Source organism: Anthonomus grandis, chromosome 3, assembly GCF_022605725.1.
Source record: "Anthonomus grandis grandis chromosome 3, icAntGran1.3, whole genome shotgun sequence".
NCBI classification, from domain to species: Eukaryota; Metazoa; Arthropoda; class Insecta; order Coleoptera; family Curculionidae; genus Anthonomus; species Anthonomus grandis.
In genome coordinates, this window is record NC_065548.1 from 20,488,613 (window position 1) to 20,512,134 (window position 23,522).

Below are 23,522 nucleotides of genomic sequence, written 5' to 3' on the forward strand. Positions count from 1 at the left end.
TAACGTATTTACATTTTCATAATACTGCTCCCCTCTTAAGTTTGATCGTCCCGATCAAACATGGGACCACCTAAGTCATGATAGGGCGCTAGCCGGACGATGTTTACAATTTTCATCTTCGCTGTCGGATGTCGCTGGATACGGTACACCACGTCGTTGATTCTGGTGACCACATTGAATGGACCTTCTCAATCCTTCTGGAGCTTTGGTGACTTGCCCTTCGTCCTCCGTGGATTGTATAACCAGACTTTATCCCCAGGATTAAAACCGGTAGAATTTGCCTTTATGTCATAACGTGATTTCATTCTGTTACTTTCTAGATGAAGTTTATCCCGTGCTTGTTCGTGAACAATTTGTAAACGCTCTTGTAAATGGTCGACGTACTCCTCCAGGGTTTCAGACTTATGGGGTCTTCCAGTAATAATGTCCAAAGGTAAACGAAGTTCATCACCGTAGACAACTTTTGCCGGGCTTTTTCCAGTTGACTTGTGGATAGAAGAACGATATGCCAATAGGAATGGTTGTATACAGGTATCCCAGTCGGTTTGCGTAGAGTTTACTACCATCCTTAAATAGGTTTCAAATGTGCGGTTAAATCTTTCAACCATTCCATCAGACTGAGAGTGTAGTGGGGTTGTACGGGTCTTATTGATTCCCAGCAACTGGCATACTTGTTGGAATATTGGTGACTCAAAGTTCCTTCCTTGGTCTGAATGTATCTCTCTGGGTACACCAAATCGACAAATCCAGTTCTGGAACAGCACTTCAGCTACTGTCGTTGCTTCTTGGTTTGGAATCGGATAAACCTCGGGCCACTTACTAAAGTAATCCATAGCAACAAGAGCATATCGGTTTCCGGAGCTACTAGTAGGAAAGGGTCCTGCTACGTCTATGGCAATTCGTTCAACGGGTGCACCAACAAAATACTGCATCATCTTTCCTCTTGTCCGGGTTTTTGGGCCCTTGCTTGACGAACACTGCTCACACTGTCGGCACCAGCGTTCAACATCTTGATGACTGTTCAGCCAGTAAAACCGTTCTCTCTCTTTTGCCAAGGTCTTACTAACTCCAAAATGTCCTCCGCCGACACCGCCATGAACAGCTTCAAGGACTTCCGGAATACGTTTTCGAGGAAGGACTGTCAGATATGTCTTTTCTTTTCCATCTACGCTCTCCCAGACTCTTTTTAATAATCCATCTTTTATAACCAATGAATTCCATTGAGACCAATAAGCTTTAAGTTCTGGAGATTTGTCACAAATGTCTTTCCATTCTGGTTTTGAAATTTCTCGAGATTTCAGTTCGTAAATAAGACCAAATACTGGGTCATCACACTGATCTTGGATTAAACTAGCTACATCCCACTTCTGACACCAATTGTAACGAAATTCGGGAACACACTTTTATTGTCAACGTCAAAAACACTAACCTAACTCGCTTTGACTGTCGTTTAATTGTTTCCAAGGTAAAAACTGACTAAACAATTAAAACTGAATGATTTGTCACGAAGCGCGTCCTTTTTAAAACCCGATGGAACAGTTTCGAAATATTTAGAATTATCTTCATTGTTTTTGCCTAAAGAGACCAATAATTTTATGAATACTGACAGTCAAAGCAGGCAAGTATACAAATTCTAACTACAGGGAAAATTAGAACTACAGGGATTTACAATAATATAACCTAAATAACCTAAATTGGGGCCAAAATGGGGCTCTCAAACAAGATGAACTACCTAAAAACTAAACACTATAGATGAAAATAATAAACCAAACGTAAGTAGAACCCTAAAGAAACCCTACGAATCAACTTTAACTACAGAATACTAATAAAATTGTACAAAAACTAGCAGAATAATTAACGTATTTACATTTTCATAATAATATTTAAGAAATAATAAGTGATGCGATAATTTTTGTGGGGCGTGTATTAACTTGTCGAGGTTCTGCCGTAATTCTTCTTCTTGCCGTCATTATTTCATAAAACTGGATTCTTCTATCCGGGTCGTCGTCACCAAGTGCTTGCAGTATTGACTATGACGAACATACTCCAGGCTTACATTTTGACCTGGATGCCTTTCGTTAAAACGTTAAGCTATCCTTAAGAAATATTTATTCTGGAAACCATAAATGAAACTAATGTGTACACGTTCAGCTATGCTGTACACCATTGTTAAATACAAGAAGTGCTGTTTTTCGTTCAAACTGAACCGAAAGTCAACTGTTCTTAAAATATTAATACTAGTATAAGTTACTTTTAAAGTAAATTCTCTGATAATAAAATGCAAATACATATTTATAAGCAATACTTTTTTCGGCAAAAAAAGCATAGCAAATAGACCATTACAAAATATCTACGGAGTTCAAATTCAGCTCTATTTGGAGTTAAATTAGCCATATTAAAGTTGCTTGAACTCGCCCAGTTTCTTTACATAATTCTCCATAGTAGTATAGTATTTTCTTGGAGAGTGTTACATCAAGGTATCACTATCATCACTTCAAATATTTCCAATACGTTTTATTTAATTTCTTTAAAAGAGTAACGAGGGAAAAATATATTTAAGAGCCCTCAATGAATTAATTATAATAATATCATTAATGAGAATGTAAACATGAACATTTTTTAAGAAAATTTTATAATCGCAGATGAAAGGAATAAGGAATAACCTTTAAACGACATAGAAGCCACAAACCATTAACTCCACCACTGCATTAAATACCCTTTAATTCTGGCCTAATTTAGCGCAAGGGAGACGTTTTAATCAATAGCTTACATATAGAGTTCTATTAGAGGCTGCAGCAGACCACCGTTCTCTATTCTAAGATGACCGTCTCAGACCGAGGATTGCCCCCTTCCTCCCGCTGCCAATCCTCCCACCGCTAGTTCAAAGAGAACGGCCCTTTGGTCCCTTTCTCTCTTTGCCGCCGCTCCCGCTGCCCACGGGGTAATGTGGGATAAAGTACAAATATAATCAGATTCGGTATTGAAGGAAATCTTATTATTTTGGCTATGTGGTTTACGTCATAGACGACGATATTAAATTTTAGAGGAATGTAGATAATATTTTGTCTATAATATTGCTTGGAATAGTGCCATTTTAAAACAAGGATTACTTGAAAGCAATTAATAACTATAATAATATAAATGAAGAAACTAAATTTTGTTTCAGGAAAGCGATTGTTCAGAATCGTCCAGCGTAGGATCGCCATCTCCGGCGACAGATGCGGCAGGTTGTACAGATTTGTCAATTTGTCCGTCACGTCCAACGATGCCTCCTCAAGCCCATCCAGAAGACCATCATCATATCCAAGAAAACAAAATGCCAAGTCCCGGACCTCCAAGTCATACCACGATGCAACAGCAGCTTAACGGCACTAGTGAGTATGAATCTCCAAAAAAAAATCGACTATAGTTTAATTATAATTTACTTTTATAAAATATTCTCATGTTCCTTATATGATTTATTACACAGCAGGGATAGATTCGGACAGTTTTCAAAAAAAAATCAGATTAGAATTGATGAAAGACATTTAAAAAAAAAACCATTTAGGTCTTTTTGTGAAATCTATGCATAACCATGTAACAAAGCCTATTTGGTGTTTGCTTTATAGATAATAAGAACAGTCCTACTTACAATAAATCTTGGTCGCTATTTTTAACACAATTTAATAATTTTCTAATGGCATATATCCTTCAGAAAGCGACCAATGTTGGTATATTATTATTAATATTAAGAGGATTTTCCTGATTTTTTTTAGTCTCAAATTAAACCTAATAATATTTTTACAGAAAGGAGATATGAACGCTGATATTCAATTAGAATCATTGATATTTAGTTAAAGTAAATGATTAAAATTTTATGAATGTCGTGGAATATATTATGCTATTAGGGATCATAAATATCAATAGTTGAATAGTCAGCAGCTCGAGTATTTATATACGCCAGTCTATATGGCAACTTTGGCAATAATAAGTGACAATTAATTTTGTTAGCTTGTTGCGCTTTAATACTGGCACTGTATTTTTTATTAAATTTAAAATAAAGCAACTAAATTAAAAAAAGTAATTTACTTCAAAATTGACTCACAGTACTGAAATTAGCATAAACAACATCAGTCCCAAAATCATTTTTTAGGAAATGTGTATTTGTTGCATAACTTTAAAGGCTACGGGACATTTATTTTTTTATATTATTTTAAATGTTTCTTTACTTACAAAGCTTGCGTATATTAGTAAAGATGAGTTAGCTTTACAGTAAGTATTATTATACGAACTTCTAATCGCCTTACTATCCGAATAGATTTTAACATTATGGGATCAAATTGCTATTTTGCGCAACTGTCAATAATATTAGCCTGAAACTTGTAGTTTTCTTTTATTTGCAGTGACATGATATTTATTAAACAAACCAGGGTTTTACCATGTAAATCTAGAAAGATATACTTACTTATAGATATACTACCTATTTATCTTAAAAATAATATAAAGCAAGATTTAATTAAGATAAGATTTTTTCTTGATTGCTTGGTTTGATTTTTAATAAAGGATTTTTTTTAAATTTATATAAAGCGAAAATAAAATGAAATTATTATGAATATTGTATTTTTCTTATTAGAAACTTTTTTATTTGTCAATAATAGTCAGCGATTATCAATAACGAAAGGCACGTTTTCGTGCTAAATAGCACCCGAATTATAAACCTATTTATGCGACGCGATGAATTAATGTGGTCCATGCATCGAAAATCAGTTTTTCATCAATGAAAGTCGTTTTAAATTTCGAATTTATCGCAGCTTTTTTTATTTGCTGTTTCCCGCGAAAAAGTTAAAAAAAAGGTTAAACGCGTGTTTGCTTGAAGAAAAAAAAACCTGTAATTCAATGCTTCTAGGATGTAGTTCTAACCGTTTATTAAACGGTAGTAATAAAAAAATCTGGATGAAAACACATGTTGCATGACATTTGGTATATAGAATTAAAAATCCTTAAATTAAATCCTGCAGAAGCAAAACAGAAAATTTATGTAAAAAGTTTGAAATCATCATGTTATGGTTAAAAAGGACATCCCTATTAGACGATAATTATTCCAACCATACTATGAACTATATTATGGTTGAAATACATTATTTACTTTAAAAAAAAATTAATTAATCATCTGGTTAAACCGTAAGTATTCTGAAAGAAAAATATTTGAATAATGCAGGACTTTAATTTTCATAAAATTTTAATTCAATTTAATTGTAACAGTGAGTCGGAGTTAGAATTAGATATGCCCTCACTAGCAATTATTCATAATTAATAATTAGATTGATGCATGCACATTTTGCATTTCTTGAATTCCATGTAAATCAAGACTTTGGTTTAATGAAAGGTCCATTCAGCTGGAGGATCTAGAGCAGCTCCGTTTTGGAAAAAACATGAAAAGTGTTCGTCAATATTATGAGATAAATTATATAAAATTTTTTGATAAATGGACGGTGAAAGCCAAACATCGTCAAAATTATCAAGACATAGTTTTTCTTGGACTAAAAAAAAGTTTCCTTCTATGTCACTTATACGCTTTCATCAATAGTCGAAAAAATAAATAAAACCTAAGTTTCACAAGACTGTTTTTGAGACTTTCACGCTCACTAGTTTTTACATAATTGGCAGAAATGGGACTCATTTTCATTCTCATTTCATCTATTCATTTTCTCTATGAGAAAAGAAGTGAATAAGTAAAGGGAGAGATAAGGATAGCTATATATATTGGTACTCTATAGGCGTTTCCTTATTTAAAATGTTATATATTTAATAAATAATGAAGAAAATCGCGTACGAATTTATAAATATAATTTACAAAAAAGGGTTTTCAGAGCTAATAGTGATCCCTTTTCGTTAACTGTTCGGCGATTTCAGGAATTATAGGAATTATTATTTTCAGGAAAACTAGAGTTCCAAGGGAAGTTAGGATATTGATTGCAGTAAGGTTTTTAGCAACTGGTAATTATCAAAGAGGGGTGGACGAGAAATGGATGTTGTCAGCAACTAGTCAGTAGATGTATATTCAAGGTTTCAAAGTTAATTGTCTTTCATTTAGGCCCCATATGCATTCAGTTTCTATAAGAAAATATTCAGAAAATGGATATCAAAAGAGATTCCTTAAAAAAGGCAGGATTTCCGGGAAAAGTTGAATGCATAAATTGCACCCATATATCAATTTTGTCACTATCTTTGGAGGGGCACAATTATGTAAAATGCTAATATTTTCATTCTAAAAATGTGCAGATTATTTTTAGCTACAACTTAAAAATCTTTAGAAAAAAGCTCTCAAATAAAGCAGTTCTTGGAAAATGAACATAATAGACGTAGGTAATTTAATTTGTTAATACAAAGTAGAAGTAATTGAAATGCCTTTGCTGTATTACTTATATTAAATTATTGTATATGCATATATTATGATAATGAAGACCCAGACAATAATATACAACCTCATATTCAAAATCCACACTAAAACAAAGGGAGGCAGGTTAGGCAACAAATTGTTCACAGATATTTCACAAATGTTTGAACAAGATCTTAAAACATGGGCGTCTGAATTTCTAGATGTCTATAAATATAAACATAAAAATGGATAAAATGTAGTATTTTGAAAAACATTATCATCTTTAATTTAGTCATTAAATAGCTTATACCCAAGTTGTTCTCATTTTAAAATTGACTAAGCACATCAGTTTGTTAACTATTTTATTAAGTAAGCATAATTTATAAATATTTTAGAACTTCAAAAATACATACAAGGCTCCTTACTCAAATAATAAATAATTTATAAACATTATGTTTTTAAAATTGAGAACAATCCAAGAGGTAATTTATTTAAATATGTGCTATATATTCACCTAGATTTGAGATGTCTCATTTTGTATATTTTTAAAATATTTATTTTCTAATAATTATGGGTTTTGCAAATTTAGGTATTTACTTGTTAATAAAATATTTCTAAAGTAGCCCTTTTCTTTTCATAATGATATTTCAAAGGCCTTAGAAAATAAACCGTTTCTGGTATCAATAGGCATTATGAGGGAGAACCAGGAAAAAATCAAGAAAAATTAAATTAAAAACACTTTTATTAAGAATCATCCAGGTGGATATTTAATAATTTATATCCGCAACAAACTTATACAACAAAAATATTAATTTTAATAAAAATATGATCTTATGTTTATAAAAGGAACCTAAATACATATATATTTATACAGTGTAACTTAAAGTTATGGATTATTAATGATATATTACCATAAATAAAATCAAAATGATGTATTTAATGAGATTGGCATTTACAGCAGCATTTTAATTTTTCCAGAATTTTTTTGTATTATTGTAAGATCTTCATTAATTTCTTTTATGTATTGGTATGGAGTATTTAGTTATCATTCGCCATAGCTATTTTACTAATTATTTTATTTGGTGTATTTAGCTTTCCTACAAACTTTCGTTTTATAGAATTTTTCTATGAGTGAGTTTCTTCACTATTACCAAAGGAGGTAATTCAGATATCTGAGCTTCTATATTTTCATTAACTGGTGTGGATTGGGTGCTTTGGTGGATGTACTCGCAATTGCTGCTCCCGAGGCTTTTCTAGTATTAACTTTTTTTTCATGCTGGTACTGCTTTCTTGGGTCTGTAATTTTTTAATTCTGTTATTTAATTGTACTAAGGAGTAATAGGTCTTCTCAATTAAAACATTGTCAACTCATAAAAATAGCAATTTATAAACTCTTAGATTTGTACATGATAGAATAAACATTTTTCTTCACAAATTAATACTTTACCACTAATCCTAACTCCTCTGTAACATTTCTACAGCTGACCAACCAATTCAACCAATTAACTTTTCTTCAATGGGAGTAAGTTAAGGTACTAGACCTCCTCTACCTGTCCTGTTGATAGCCAATTTCATTTTATTTTTTCAGTTTGAGCCTTTACCTTAACTTTGCTTTTCCATTTGTAAAATTTCCTTAAACCAAATAATCACATATTATTATTCTATTTACAATTATTAAAATGTTGTTATTTTACATACTAAATGTATATAGTTACACAAGTCTGTATCTTGTATATTTATATTTACATCATATAGCTTTAACCGTAAGTATCGATTTTACCTCTATCCACTTATGTGGGGTTTTAGACCCATAAGCATTTTTGGATAATTCATCAAATACTCGACCAGTACTTGCCCCTGCACAGGGCTGATTTTTGGGGCTCTGTTAATTTGAATTGAAAGATCCATTTTAACTTAATTGTCCGGGACCACAAATAAACAAAATGTTCTTAGATACCTAATTTTGTTAACTTTTTCTATGATTTTTACTTTAATAAATTAAAAATTCCACAAATTAAAAATTACCATAAAGAAGAAAAATAAAATGGTACGTAGCTATATTAACAAAAACTAAGTTTAAAAAAAAGCAAATAATAAAGTTACTACCTTACCTGACCCACTCCATAAAAAGTATTTTTTATTGTATTTATTTAATTGACGGGATCAACCCCATTACAAAAAAAAAATATTACAAAGTTCAATAATTACACCTAACCATAACTTAAAATAGTTAAAATACAAATATGTTTTTACAGGCAAACCAACCTAAAATCAACAGAAGAGTTTACGCAATCTCTCTAATTTGATTCGTAAAACTAGACAAGCCAATGCCCACAACTTCAATATCCTCATGGTTGATATTATTTAAGGTTCTTTCGATAGGGAAGTGAGTGGCATAGTTGGTACTGTGAAAAGGCAAAGCAAATAGTCGGTTTTGTCTCAAGAGTCTTGAGGGGACATTGAAGCTAATTCTACCAAGAAGGTCGGGGCATACAATCAGACCATTAAGAAGCTTAAATACAAAGGTTAACTCACCACGAATACGTCTTTCTCTCAATGTTGTCATAGCCAGCATCCTTGATTGTATCAGAATACTGAACAGGGCTTCCCTCTATATTGTATGATGTTACAACTTTTTTACTTCTTTTGTGAAAACTATTATAATTACATTTCTTTATGTTTAAGAATAAGATATTATTGACACACCAATCATTTAGCCTATTCAGGTCATTCTGTAATAAAATTTGGTCTTTGTGAGTCTGGATTACTCTATGGAATTTCAGGTCATCTGCAAACAATAAAAAGGCACTATTTTCAAAACATGTAGCTATATCATTAATGAAAATGTTAAAGAGCAATGGTGAGAAGTGTACACCAGAACATACATTGATATTGCTGGATCTAGCACTAGTAAAGTAGACAGATAAGTAGAAATTCGACACACAATAGAGTGAGAAGAAAATAGTATCTCTTTAATAAGGACACCATCTTATCTGTCCTTATTTAAAGAAATTCCGAGCGCACGCGATCAGAGGCGATCTAATCCGATTGTAGTTACGATGTACAAATGGCGAAGCGATAAGTATTATAGAGAATCGCTGTTGCTATTTTTTTTACAGAGTTCCGTCCCAGTAGAGCTTTAATAGAGAGAGTGCTCTGCAAAGAAAAAAAATTGAGGTAACCTAGTTTAGCACAAAACCACATTTTTTCTCAGTTTTCCAAAGTACTCAAAAACTTAGAGCTCTAGGGAAAGGTAGATAAAAATATGAAAATTATATTTTGTTTGAAGCTTCCAAGGCTGATTGCCCCATTATAAATTTTTCCTACAAAAATGTTAAAGCAAGTATCCAGATATTAAATAAAAAATCACAGTATCCAATCGTTCATAAATATAATTATTTCAACAAAGTCCTACTGATGTACCTTGAACTGAGACGGGCGATATAAATTTAAAAACTGGAAAAATATTGAATTTTTTAAATATATCTTTCTATCAGTTTTTTTTCATTCCTAGAGAATACTATACAACCGGAAATTTTTTTTCGTAGTCTAATCAATCTTACAGAAAAATAATCATTTAAGTAAAACTCTTAACTATACCTTACACTGAGATAGTCATAACCACTCTTTTCCTAAAATGAATATAAATTTTGATTCAAATCTAGTAGCACATCCTTTACTTTTAATGGTTGCTTCGCATCTTCATTGATAAAGAGAGATCAGATGATTTATCTTAAAAAATCTAAAGAAAACCTCGTGGGATGACTTTTTTAGTTTTAGCCTATTCACATGGCTCACCAAAGATTCATGAAGAAAGAATTTCCATTATTAAGAAAATTTTTATGGATTTTAATTGAAAAGTTGTAGAAAGCTTTTACCAATTAAACTTGCTATTACTTTTCTATAAACACAATCCTAATTGGATAGTTCAGTTGTTATTTTACAAGACCAAAATAGAACACTCGAATATAACGCCTATAACATCTCGGAAGCTTATAAAAGAAAGTACTAAAAAACTTATATAATTGTTTGAGTTACATTAACGCCCTTATGAAAATCAATATTTAATTTCCAAGAAACAATTTATTGCTACCTTCAGAATAAAATCAGTTTGACATTGTATTACAGGAAGTGAGTGCAATAATATGACAATAACATATATTTGCCAATATCAATCTGAAAATCTCTGATGCAATATGACGTTAGAGATTTTCAAAATATTAGAAAGACCGCAAGAATATAATTAGATATTTTTACTATCAATATAAGATTTATTTGAACTAGGATTATAAAAATCATAAAATTGTATTTTAGAGCTTCAATAGCAATGTTAAAAAATATTTCAAGATTTGTTAACAAACCAATAAGGTATGGTTTGTTATTATTTAGAATTTGTGTATGTGTTAATTAACTCAAATCTGATGATAGCAAAAACACTTGCCGAAATGTTACACTCTACTACCTTCTCAATATTATATTGACTCCCCTTCAAAATTCCCCTTTTCCTTAATTAAGATAAATTCTTAAAAGTGTTTTCACTTTACAACGTATCGCATTTGGTTCTAATTTCTTCAAAAAAAGAAAAGGATTTACTACATTAAACGCTTTTGGCAGGTCCATAAATATACTAAATACTAGCTTATTTTAATCTATTGCTTCATATAGATCTGATGTTAATTGAATAATGGCATCCTCGGTCGACTTCTTTTCGCGAAATTCAAATTAATTTGAGAATAAAATATAAATTATTTCGAGAAATGTTTCTTTGTTTAAGAATTTTCTCAACAATTTTACATGATATCAGGGAAACAGGTCTGAAATTATTTACATTATCGGTTATTCTAGACTTATGTAGTGGTAAGACAGTCTTAATTTTTATTATATCTGGAAAAAAATACCCGTATTAAAACATAAGTTTATAATTTTACATTAATTAAATACATTTACATAATACATTTTAATGTATTTAGATCCTGTTTTTCGGATTTTAGATTATCTTGCCCTGAACTTTTATTATTTTTAAGACTTATTATATTTTCAACTTCCTAGGTATCAGTTAAAAATAAAAACCTAAATTGTTCTTTAAAGTGGCTTTTATCGAAGTCGTCTACTGCATGAAACCTAGAGGCAAGCGTCGGTCCTATTTTGCTAAAAAGCTTTTCTCCATTTTCCGTCTTTAGAGTGTTTATAATTTTTTTTAGTAACGACTTGTACCATATTATATAATCTCCAGTCTTGCATAGATTCTACTTAACACACTTAACACTAGCAACTCTTCCTCTGTCTAGAAAACTATTCCTTTAGTTAAAATACGACTTTTCAATATATTGCTGAACGTCCATCTATAGGATTTAAGTCAGAATATTGTGGTCATATTATGATCGATCATGGCAATACCTGAATAAATAATAAATAAATAAATAAATGCGTTTTTATTTTATACTCGTCGAAGTGCAGTATAGCTGTTTTCTTAAGCGAGTATGCAAAAGAAAAAATAATTACAATTCATCTATATATAAGCTTTAAAATATTTAAAATAAATGCCTAAATCTTACTATTATTAAAAACCAACTAAGAAAATATATGCGTTTTCTGTTTTAATTATAATTTGACTAAATCAAAAACGAATTTGCTTTTATGCCCTGGTTTATCAAAATGTACACAGTTAAACACAAAAATACAAATACACAATTACCTTCCATTAATATTTTGACAATAAATAAATTTGAAATTTTTGCTTAAATAAGTTACAGGATAAGTTGACAAAAACATTTTGCATCTCACTATTAAATAAATTGGGGATGACATATACAACATTGCTAAAAAATAGCAGTTCTTTGACAAGTTATATTGAATAAATTATTGTGGCATCAAATAACTTATGCAAAAAACTTGCCAAATGAAGCTTAAGCCTATCTTGCATATTTAGTCAGTTTAATAAGTTCAACTTTTAACATACATGGTCTTTTTTTGTAAGGGAAAATATGAAGCGAATTTAAGGATAATATTTAATATGCCTTTAGTTTTATAAAGATTTTTGAGTGAAATAATTAACCTTTGCACAACTTTTCTTACATGGGTTTTATACCTTAAATTATGATCAAAAATAACTTTAGGATTTTTACATTCTAGAACATTAGGAATTAAAGTATTGTTCATATAAAGTTGCATATTGTGTCTTTGTCGGGACAAAAAAAAAACATTCTGATTTGGATGGATTAAGTTTTAACCTATTATTGTGAGAATGTGTGTAAATAGATTCGAGACATTAATATGCCGACCCCTGTAGCACCGTAAGTTTCACGATGCGATCGTGTGGTCTCAGGTTCGAATCCTGACATGATCATGTCTGTTTGTGTTTGTCATACAAAAAACTATCGTGGTTCGGAACCCACGTTAAACTGTAGGTCCATAATAATAAACAACAAGATTGGACGGTCGTCGAAATGACGCGAGTCCATTGTATTTGAGGAAGAAGAAGAAGAAGAAGACATTCATTTATAATTATAGCGGTGTCATTGATTTTATTTTTATTAAAGCTTATACGCAATTGTGTATCGTGGGCATACCTTTGTATGTCATAACTTCTTACACACCTATTCATATCAAATGTATATATTAAAAACAATAACAGGCCTAGTATGAATATCCCTGAAGCACTCCTCTAATTACAGAAAGTAAATAAGACATTTTCCCGTCAACGAGTGCCCGCTGTGTTCTGTCTGAAAGTAGTTCCTGAAGAAAACCTAATATACCGTCAGAAAATCCGTTATAATGTAATTTTGCACCTAAAAGCCCATGGTTTAGTGTATCGAATGCTTTTTTATAGTCCAAAAATATTAAGTTAGATGTTTTATCACTATCGGCTGCACAAATTATATCATCTAATATTTTAATTAGTACTAAGAACGTGCTATAGTTTTTTCGAAAATCTTCGGTAGTAAATCATTTTATAGCAAGTATTCTAGTACCTGTGAATAAATTATTTTCTTAAACAGTTTTGATATAACCAGCAGCAAACCAATGGCTCTTAATTTCGAGATGCAACTATTATTACACTCTTTAGGAAGTAGTAAGATAACAGCAGTTTTCCATATTATTGGAAAAGATGAAGTACGTTGGTTAAAAATATGGGTAAAAAAAGGCGAATATTCAAATGTCTCAAGAGGTTTCTTCTAAAGTACAAATTTTACAGCAGATATGCAAGAGCTTCCGGAATTTGATCCCATTAGTCTATTGCTATTAAAATCCCTTTAATAAGAACCAGATCAGTCCGAAAGCCTATTGAAAGTCCAGCCCAACTATCTTCTCAAATCAAAACCTCAAATCTGGACAATTTTCCTATAATGCTCTTGGTAAAATTTTCATAATCTACAACGTTGCGGATATCGATACCACACTATATTAAACCAACAACTAGTATTTTTATTTCACGATCAATATGTTGCTTTTGCATATTTACTATATTACACCCACAATTAAAAGAAAATTAACGCTAACTGGCATCAAAAACTATGCTAAATAATTTTTTTTTAAAAGAACTTTTTATTTTTTCAAAACTATTCATTTATTATCAACAAAAACAACTTAATAAGATGAATGTGATAACGTCTGTTCTAAGAAGTGCTTAGCAAATAATAAATACAATTTATCTTGAAAACTAATTTTTTCATCTAAAAATTAAACAGCTTTTTTCTCCTTGTCCCTAGACAATTTTGATGTGTGTTTTTCCAATTATTTCAAATAACTTGTATATAATATTAATATTAAATTCAATTTAATATATATATATTTTTAGTGGCTAGCTTGGCAACACTTCAGAACCTGCAAAACCTAGCGTCGTTGCACCAAAGCTTACCTCAAGTAGCTACCCTTGCAGCTAACCTCACAAACATGGCCAACCTGCATACCGTTCAATCTGTGGCCAGTTCCAATGCTAGCATGGTAAACGGACCATTAAATCTAAGTGTTAATGCCGCATCAGGTAAGGATACTAATAAAGTATTTAAATTAAGTCAATCTTCAGCGATATGTGTAATTTTAGTCTTTATATTTACGTTCCAGTACCCGTTACTATTAATCATAAAATGTTTTATATTTAATAATAATGTTCTTTTCATTGATAGTAGTGCCGGTAATTTTTTCTGCAAGGACAGAAAAAAATTAAGACAAAGATATGATGATTGAATATTAGCAAGCTCCAGTTTATCTATTAAAGTAAAATGGATATTCTAATATTGCACTCTATTTCAGACATAAATAAATAAAAAAGCGTGCAGGAACAGTCGACAGTGGATTTTCAGTGGAAGTTCTTTTTGTGTTCTTACCAAAAATAAAAAACACATATAAATTTTACAAATATATGTATATTATATAGAAAATAGGACTAAATAATATTTTCAAATGAATGTACGTATTGAAATTATTACGTTTAAATGTTCACTAAATAGGCATAAAATTTTCAAAAAGCATAAAAAATAATTACAGCATTTTCCCCATATATAAAACATAAATATTCATTCTCAGAAATCCGGACTCTGAACTGAAAAAAAAACATACAGACGAGGAAAAATACTAAATTTACATCTGCTTGGCTGATGACCCAAACCTTGAGATTAAACCTCCAAAAAAAGAGCGATGGGATAATTCAGATTAAAAATCATTATTCGATTATGCAAATAATAGGTAGCATCCGATTATGAAAAAATAATACGATTATTTTAAACGAGTGATGAAAAAAATAAAAGATGAAATATAATCGTCATACGTCTCGTTTCTGATCACTCAGAATTCGGTAGCCAGCGTTTTGGGTTTTCGGTTCGGACTTTCTGATTGTCATGAGAGCATGAACTAGAGCGGCGGGAGCCAGGTTTTCAACTGCGTTGCCATTTGTTTCAATTTTCATATTTCTTAAGGATAATAGTAGTAGATCTTATTAATTTTATTTTTTGTAAAATATTCAATGTTTATTAATAATAAACATAATACTGGTATTATTATTTGCTATTAATTACTGTAGGGTGCAAGACGAAAGTATCTGACTTTTAGATACAATTTAATATTGTAAATTACTTTAGAGTAAATATAAAACAATAAAAAATATAAAATCATTCTTAAAATATTTTAAGATTTTCTTGCATAGGTATGTAACAAACATGTTGTTTTGCATCGATTTTGTTAAAATAGACCCAAACTACTGATTTTTTTTTAATTTAGCTGATAAAAGGTGTTACAATATGGGTGACAATTTCAAGAGTAGCCATGGCTTATAATTTTTAAACCGTAAAAGATATAAAAAAATGCGTAAAACCGTTTCTATAGTAACAAGGGGGAACCAAAATGAATGGGAATTTTTTAGGGATATACTATCATCCCCCTAACCCCCAGAGCCACCCCCTTAAAAATTTTAAATTGGAAGGGTAGTCGAGTGATACCTTGTTTGAAAGGTCTATTAATTCCCTATATTATGCGACCCTACTTATAATAATCAATGCATTTATTTTAGAGGTTGCCAATTTTAATATTTTATTAAAGGTTATTTAAGTGTTTTTTCATTTCTTATAAAATTAACATATTTTGAAAATGTCATAAAATATTTAACATTTGAACATTAGTACAAATGGTTAAGAACTAGGAAAACACTCTGCAATATTGCGTTTATTCTATTTTTAAAACAATAAAAATCTGCATTGAACTTTAATTATTTTATTAAATGCTCAAAGTAGCTTCCATTATTTTGCAAGCAAAAGTACAATCTGTTTTCAAACTCTTGACGAACATTTCTAAAAACTTCAGTTGTTAATAATCGGCACTCTTGTGTAATTCTTTGTTTTAGCTCCTCAATGGTGGCAGGCTGCGTTTTGAAAACGACCGATTTTAGGTGACCCCAAAGAAAGAAATCGAGAGGGGTGAGATCTGGCGATCTTGGCGGCCACTCAATAGGTCCTCTTCTACCAATCCATTGGTCTGGATAATGATTATCTAGCGACTCTCTAACGGGCAATACATAATGTGGTGGGGCCCCATCTTGTTGAAAATGCAATAAATTTTCATCAAGAACAAGATCTCCATTTTCATCCCTTTGGTTTTCCAATTCCGTTATTACTAAAGGCTCAACAGTTGTTTCTAACATTTCAGCATAAGTTTCTCCATTTAGATTATCATCAATAAACAATAGCCCAATTATATTATTCCCTAGAATTCCGGCCCACACATTTATTTTTTGGGGATATTGGGTGTGCCCTTCCCTAAAAATATGGGGATTCTCATCACTCCAGTAACGGCAGTTTTGCTTATTAACGTTACCGTTTAAATAAAAAGTGCACTCGTCACTGAAACAAATGTTTTTTATAAAACGTGGCTCATTTATTATTTTTTGGGTCATTAATTCACAAAATTCGATCCGCCTGTCTGGATCGTCATCACCAAGTTCTTGAACAATCTGTAGCTTGTAAGGATGGAATTTATTAATTTTTAATATCTTTCGTACTGATTCACGAGACACTCCTGTAGCAGCTGCTGCTTGACGAGTCGACATACCAGGATCCATAGCAAAATGCCCAAGAACCTCAATCTGAGTTGCTTCATCCAGTATTCTTGGCTGATTTTTCTTTATATCACCTACAAACCCAGTTTCTTCAAATTTTCTTACCAACTTCTGGATGTAATAATGCCCAACCTGCTTATCTGGGTGCCTCTCATCAAATATTGTGGCACTTCTACGAAAACAGCGATTTTGAGAACCATAAATAAATATCATTTCAACTCTTTCGGCGATCGTATAAACCATTGTAAAAATAAAACTAGAGCAGTGAGAGAACTTTAAATCACAAAAAGAACCACGATATTACTAACCAAACCAAAAATTAAACATTTTAAGGCAAAATTTAAATAAACAAAAAACAACAAATATTTCGAGAATGGCAGGCATCGAAAATTTTCCTTTTTTTTACATCGCCAAATACCATTCCGACAATTCAATAATTTCAGTATAAGTGTACTATTTATTGGAGTTTTGTTTTGGCTTTTAACAATTCATTTTAGTATCAGAATAAATATTTTTATTCTGATAGTAAAATGAATTGACTAACATTTAAAAGGACATACATATCTCGGAAATGGTTGCATTGATTTTAATGAGTAAGACGGCAAAATATAGGGAATTAATAGATCTTTCAAACAAGGTATCACTCGACTACCCTTCCAATTTAAAATTTTTAAGGGGGTGGCTCTGGGGGTTAGGGGGATGATAGTATATCCCTAAAAAATTCATCCTCTTCAAAAATTCTTCTACTCTTGAAATTGTCATCCTGTATACACTACCGCTCAAAAGTATTTGACCACATATGACTGTTTTAAAGTTATGATTAAAAATAATAAACCCATCAGTTATTCTTATGAAACGGTTTATTTATAACAAAATGAATATATATTAATACATTTTTCAATTAATTAAATTTAAGAAAATCAAATTTTGGATTCATCTACATGTCCGCCTTGATTTTTAATAACAGCTTCACAGAGTTTCGGTAGTTTTCTAATTAATTTGTTTCGAATTTCCTGAGGTCTTGACAGGTCTTCTTTTGATGTGGGGCATGATTTTCGCACTTGTCTATCCAGTTCATCCCACAGTAATTCGATAGGATTGAGGTCCGGTGATTGTGGGGGCCATACCATAACTTTCAGAAGATGTTGCCTTTGTAATTAACCTAAATATTGTTTTCACAATTTCGACGCGTGCTTGGGGTTATTGTCATGTTGAAGGATGAAGTTTTCCCCAATTATTCGAGTACCAGAAGGAAGTACATTGTCACTTAACATTGTTTTGTAACCCTTTTTTCGAAGAATTCCCTCTATTCTAATTAGATCCTCCGAAACAATCTCACACCATCACCGAACCACCCCGTATTTAACTGAGGCCACCGTACAGTTCTCAGCGACCATTTCATTGGCATAACGGCGAACAAAAACTCGCCTCTTCGTTCCAAAAACCTCGAATTTCGACTCCCACTCCAGAGAACTTTCTTCTATTCATCAATGGTCCATTCTTTGTGTGATTGGGCCCACTCAAGTCTTTTCTTCTTATTAACATCCTTCAGTAGCGGTTTTGATACAGCTAAACGTTCTTTAAGACCAGCATTATAAAGTCGCCGTTTTACTGTCGAAACACTGACCGCTTTTTTACGCTCCTTGTTGTTTTTTGCTGTGATTTCAGGGGCGGTAAGACGTCTATTGGGTTTGCTTGTAATTATAATATTTAAATCCTCCTTTGAACTTGTTGCCTGTGGCCTTCCCGATCGAGGTTTGTTGCTAATAGTCCCTTCTCTGGTGAATTTCCCAACATTATAATCGACAGTCCGCCTTGGAAATCCCAAATCCGTCGAAATTTGACGGTTAGTCTTTCCAGCCTTACCAAGTCCAATGATAATACCTTTTGTTTCTACCGATAACTCTTTTGTTTTAGCCATTTTGAAGAATGTTGAAAAACCCGCAAAGAAACGGTGACCATCATTAATAAGCAAGCGAAATTATTTACCAATGTTACACAAAATCAATTGTTGAAGACTAAACACCTTTAAATGTTTTAAATTTCATCGGAAACGAGCTGTAAAGAGATTAGTTTTTTAGAAGAAGTGCATATTTTCACTACATTGTTTGTTATTTCGCAAGACTATTTTTAAATACTTAGTGTTTTTCAACGCATCATAGTTGATAGGTATGCTGTTTAAGCATATATGCAATTTACAAAAGAGATATAGTCTAAATATAGGTATAAAGATAAGATTTTTGTATCTAATTTAAAATATTAAAAAGAATACATGGTGGGCAAATACTTTTGAGCGGTAGTGTACATACGATCGATTTTTAATTCGAATTATAATCCGATTCTTCCCATCACCAAAAAAAAACGCTCAATGGCCTGATGCAAATTAGATCGGGTAAGCTCGGCTCCATTTAAAGCCATGCGGTCATTTCATCGAACCAGCCCGGATCGATACCAAGGAGCAAAATCGCATGAATCGCCGCACGTTTAAAGTGATTCTTTTCTACGTTAAGGATAAAAAGTAATAAAAGGAAAAATTCAGTTTGAAGAATAAAGAAGAATATATATTTATATTATTATCATTCTTTTAAAATATTATATAAAGGTCACTAGCTAAATGGTGTGGAGGACATCCAATGTAATCATTTGTCGATCAACTCTTAAAAAGCTTATTTGATAATTTTGGTTCTGTAAATATTTGACAAAAGCTAAAAAACGCCTTCAATTTCTTAATTTTTCTTTTTATTAATTCTAATTAATTTTATTTATTCTAAGCAAACACTATATTTTTGACTTCATTGTTATCCCAAAGTATAAAAAGAGGTAATATTTTAAGTGTTTCGTCAACCATATGAAATTAAATATAATCCCTCAAGTTAAACATATTTCTGCATATTTATGGCTTTTAAATATTTAATACTTCCACGTATATTTGTAATGCAAGATCCTCATCACTTACGTACAAGATACCGCACCTAAGTTAATGTAAAATAATTAAACTGGCATCTAAATAAGTAACTGGTAAATCCCATAATTATATTAAAATATCTAAATGCAAATTGCAACAAACCAAGAGCATAGGCGGCGATTTAAAACATTTAATTAGATTTTTATAAAAAGCTAATTGGTATAGAAATGCAGTTAAGTATAATAAGTGTTATGTAAGAAGAAAATTAAGTCTGTTTATCAATATTAAATAACTTTTTTTATAGTGAAATAAAAGTAGTTTTCAATGATAAAATTAAAATTGTTGTAAGTAAAATTAAAAATTCATTATTTTCGATCAAATTTCATATTATAATGAAGCACAAAGTCAGAATGGATCAGGCATAAGGGTCTTGAATATCCCACCCTTCTAACAGAACAAAGACAAATAAGTTATTTATTTATACCTTGAAGATATTTATAGATTCCTTAATCCATAGATTGATTTTTCTAAATGATTTCCTCCATTCCTCAAATTCCCTGTAACATTTTAGAAAAGATAAAAGATGTCATCAAAAAGTATTTACTTTAAATTCTTAACTTTACTACTCTAATTTCTTAAATCTTCCTGAAATGATTAGAACGTCAAATTTTTCGTCTTAACAATACAACACATCAGACATTTCCGGTCATTTTTATTACAACAATGCAATATGAACGAATTTACGAACATGATTCAAACAACTTTTACTCCACTCTATCTATAGATTTGGCATTAAATACATTTTAGAAACTGGTACATAAACATAAATTAAAAGAACAAGTATTAATGAAACTAATAAAATCAACATATGCGCAACCATCAGGAGCAAAGTTATTACACGATGGTAAATCACCGATACATTATTCTGCTTATTTACTTCATCAGTGCGATGAAGCGCGTAGTCGATTGAACGCGTGGATGCTCAAAACAATCAATGTGCTTTCGAATCTACATACTTTATTTTATAGGAAATTATGTACCCCAACTTAGGCAAAAGGTAAAGTTGTTAGAAGGGACAAAAAAAACAACTTCTAACTCTCAAACAAATCCTACCAATTTATGAATATCCCATCATTCCCACTCAACAGAAACATATAAGACATTTATTTGTTGAATAGAAGTCCATATTTTGTAGGAGAATGCGTATATAAAGATAACAAATAGGGGAAGTCTTTATCTCCAAGAAAAATGCATGTGGGACACTTAGGTAAATGTATTATGCATTTCGGCTGTGTGAACAGCCATCATCAGATACAGAACATTACAAAAAACATATACGTTCAAACAAAACATATATGTTTTTTGTAATGTTCTGTATCTGATGATGGCTGTTCACACAGCCGAAATGCATAATACATTTACCTAAGTGTCCCACATGCATTTTTCTTGGAGATAAAGACTTCCCCTATTTGTTATCTTTAGACATTTATTTGCTTCTGTTCAGGCCTGGTAGAAGAATCTTGAAAAACTTGAGAAGGCCTGCTAGAAGAATCCTAAGATTCCACAAAATTCCACTTACTTTAAACGAAAGCACTAGGATATATGTTCTCTATATCTATAAATTAATTATAAAACTCGTTATGCTTTAAATGTTTTCCTTGACTTGTTAGTTCAACTTAAGAAACCTGTTTTCAGATTGTAATATTATTATAATATAAATATGATAATTGTTAATTACTTAACAAGGTGTATGTAGATTAATACGTCTGTGGATTTTAAATATTAACATATTGCAGTAAGTAGTGATATTTAGTAAATGTTCCATAAATCAAATTATATAAATATTCCCTGGAATGATCACAGAACGTGAAAATTTTCCATAGAACAACAGCCACACAGGACACAAATTACACAGACTTAAGTTCGACTCAAACTCATACGAATTCACACAAAGATAAAATCTGCTATCTTTTATTCTGGTAAACAATAAATTGGAGTAACTAGTAAAATAATATAAAAGAAGAAGAAGAACTGAGCTATATTAATGAAACTAATAAAATCAACGCAACTATTAACGTTAACACACGATAGTAATTCACCGATAGGCTATTCTGCTTATTAATTATATTAATTATATTATATTATATTAAAATATAATTATATATTTAATAAAGCGCGTAGTAGACTTAACGCGTGGAAGGTCAAAATAATCAATGTGTACTTTCAAATCTAAGTAACTTCCGCAAACTTAAACTTAAGGAAAAATTAATATGAAAAGGGAAAACAATCATTTCTAATTTATTTTCTTTAAACTAGAACCTTTAGACCATAAACCATACAATAATTGCATGCTTCTATAAATGTTGTTTTGACTTATATACACAATCTTGTTTTGGAGATTCCTTGTGCATTTATTCTTCTAGACTTGATTTTTGCTTTTCCTTTGTTACATTGTCTATTATCGGTAATCCTTTGCCTTCCTTAAAGTTTTATATTTTATTCCTACATAGTTGTCATAAATAGTTCGCTCTGTCGTTAAAATAATCAAAAACAAAAAGTAATAAATTGACTGACCTAAAATCATCAAAGCTAATACAGAAATGGAATAAAATAATCTTCGCTTAGGCAACACATTATTATAAATGATTTTGCTTTTATAATATTTATATTAACAAAGGGAAATTAGACCATAGTAAATCAATCTTGTCAGTTCGATAGCAATATCTAATTTAATTTTCTATTCGCGTTCATAATTATTATATAAATTTTAATAAACTTCCTGAAAAAATAGTCAGTCTCTTTAACAACCCATCACAAATGAGTTTTTAATTACCAAACTAATCAGTGGCAATTAAAAAATTATACATTCATTTACATTAAAGGAAAATCAGCTATTTAAGTTTCATTTGGGTTATGTAACTATATAATTACGACGAAAATGAATTTTATAAATAGTTAATTATGGTTTAACTTTTGTTGTGTCATATTTTATGGTTAAGTCATTTAATATAATCGTGATCTTTCCTTAATTTACCAAGAAGCTGCACAACTTGTCTAAGGAAATTCTGATAATTTGTAAAAATCACATGCTTCGCTAATAAAATAATTTCGAAAAAATATTCCAGGGACGTAGCAATGCAATTTATTGAAATAATTTTACATAATTTTAAAATTATTAAGCTAACTCTTTTTTTTTTCTTATCTGAATAATCTTTCATAACTCTTTTAGCAACTACCCCAAGATCTCAGCCGAGCAGCATACCATGCGAAATGCCAACAAATAGCATCACACCTTTGAGCTCACAGCCTCCCCCTGCCCCTTCGTTACCCCCACCAAACCCTCTTTTGCAGTCTCCGCAACCGGCACCTATGCCGCAATTCATTTTAGCCTCAGGACAATTAGTACAGGGTATACAGGGAGCACAACTTTTAATTCCCACTTCACAAGGTAAGCACATTTTCTATCAGTACCATGTTATTTTAATAAACATTTAAATTTAGGTTTGGCTACTCAAACTATTTTAACTATACCAGTGAACCACGTGAATAGCAGCGATCAAATGGTTAACTTAGCCTTAAACAATGGCCAAGTAATGCAGACTTCTCTGGCTAACCTGCAAGCTATGGCAGCTCAAAGTAATTTGCTTGCTAATACACCACCCCCACACCAAGGTAAAGATTGTATAAGATAATACAAAACGAAATTTCCTAAC

At 31.1% G+C, this 23,522-nt stretch overlaps 1 protein-coding gene across 6 annotated transcripts in view; it reads left to right on the forward strand.

Moving 5' to 3' along the window:
- LOC126734734 (POU domain, class 6, transcription factor 2) overlaps positions 1-23,522 on the forward strand; it is a 262,067-nt gene that overhangs the window by 229,491 nt on the left and 9,054 nt on the right. For all 6 annotated transcript variants that reach the window (XM_050438457.1, XM_050438461.1, XM_050438462.1 and 3 more), the window contains exons 3-6: positions 3,167-3,374; positions 14,157-14,342; positions 23,039-23,257; positions 23,311-23,481. In XM_050438457.1, coding sequence (XP_050294414.1) covers positions 3,167-3,374; positions 14,157-14,342; positions 23,039-23,257; positions 23,311-23,481 — 784 coding nt within the window. The remainder of the gene's footprint in view (positions 1-3,166; positions 3,375-14,156; positions 14,343-23,038; positions 23,258-23,310; positions 23,482-23,522) is intronic.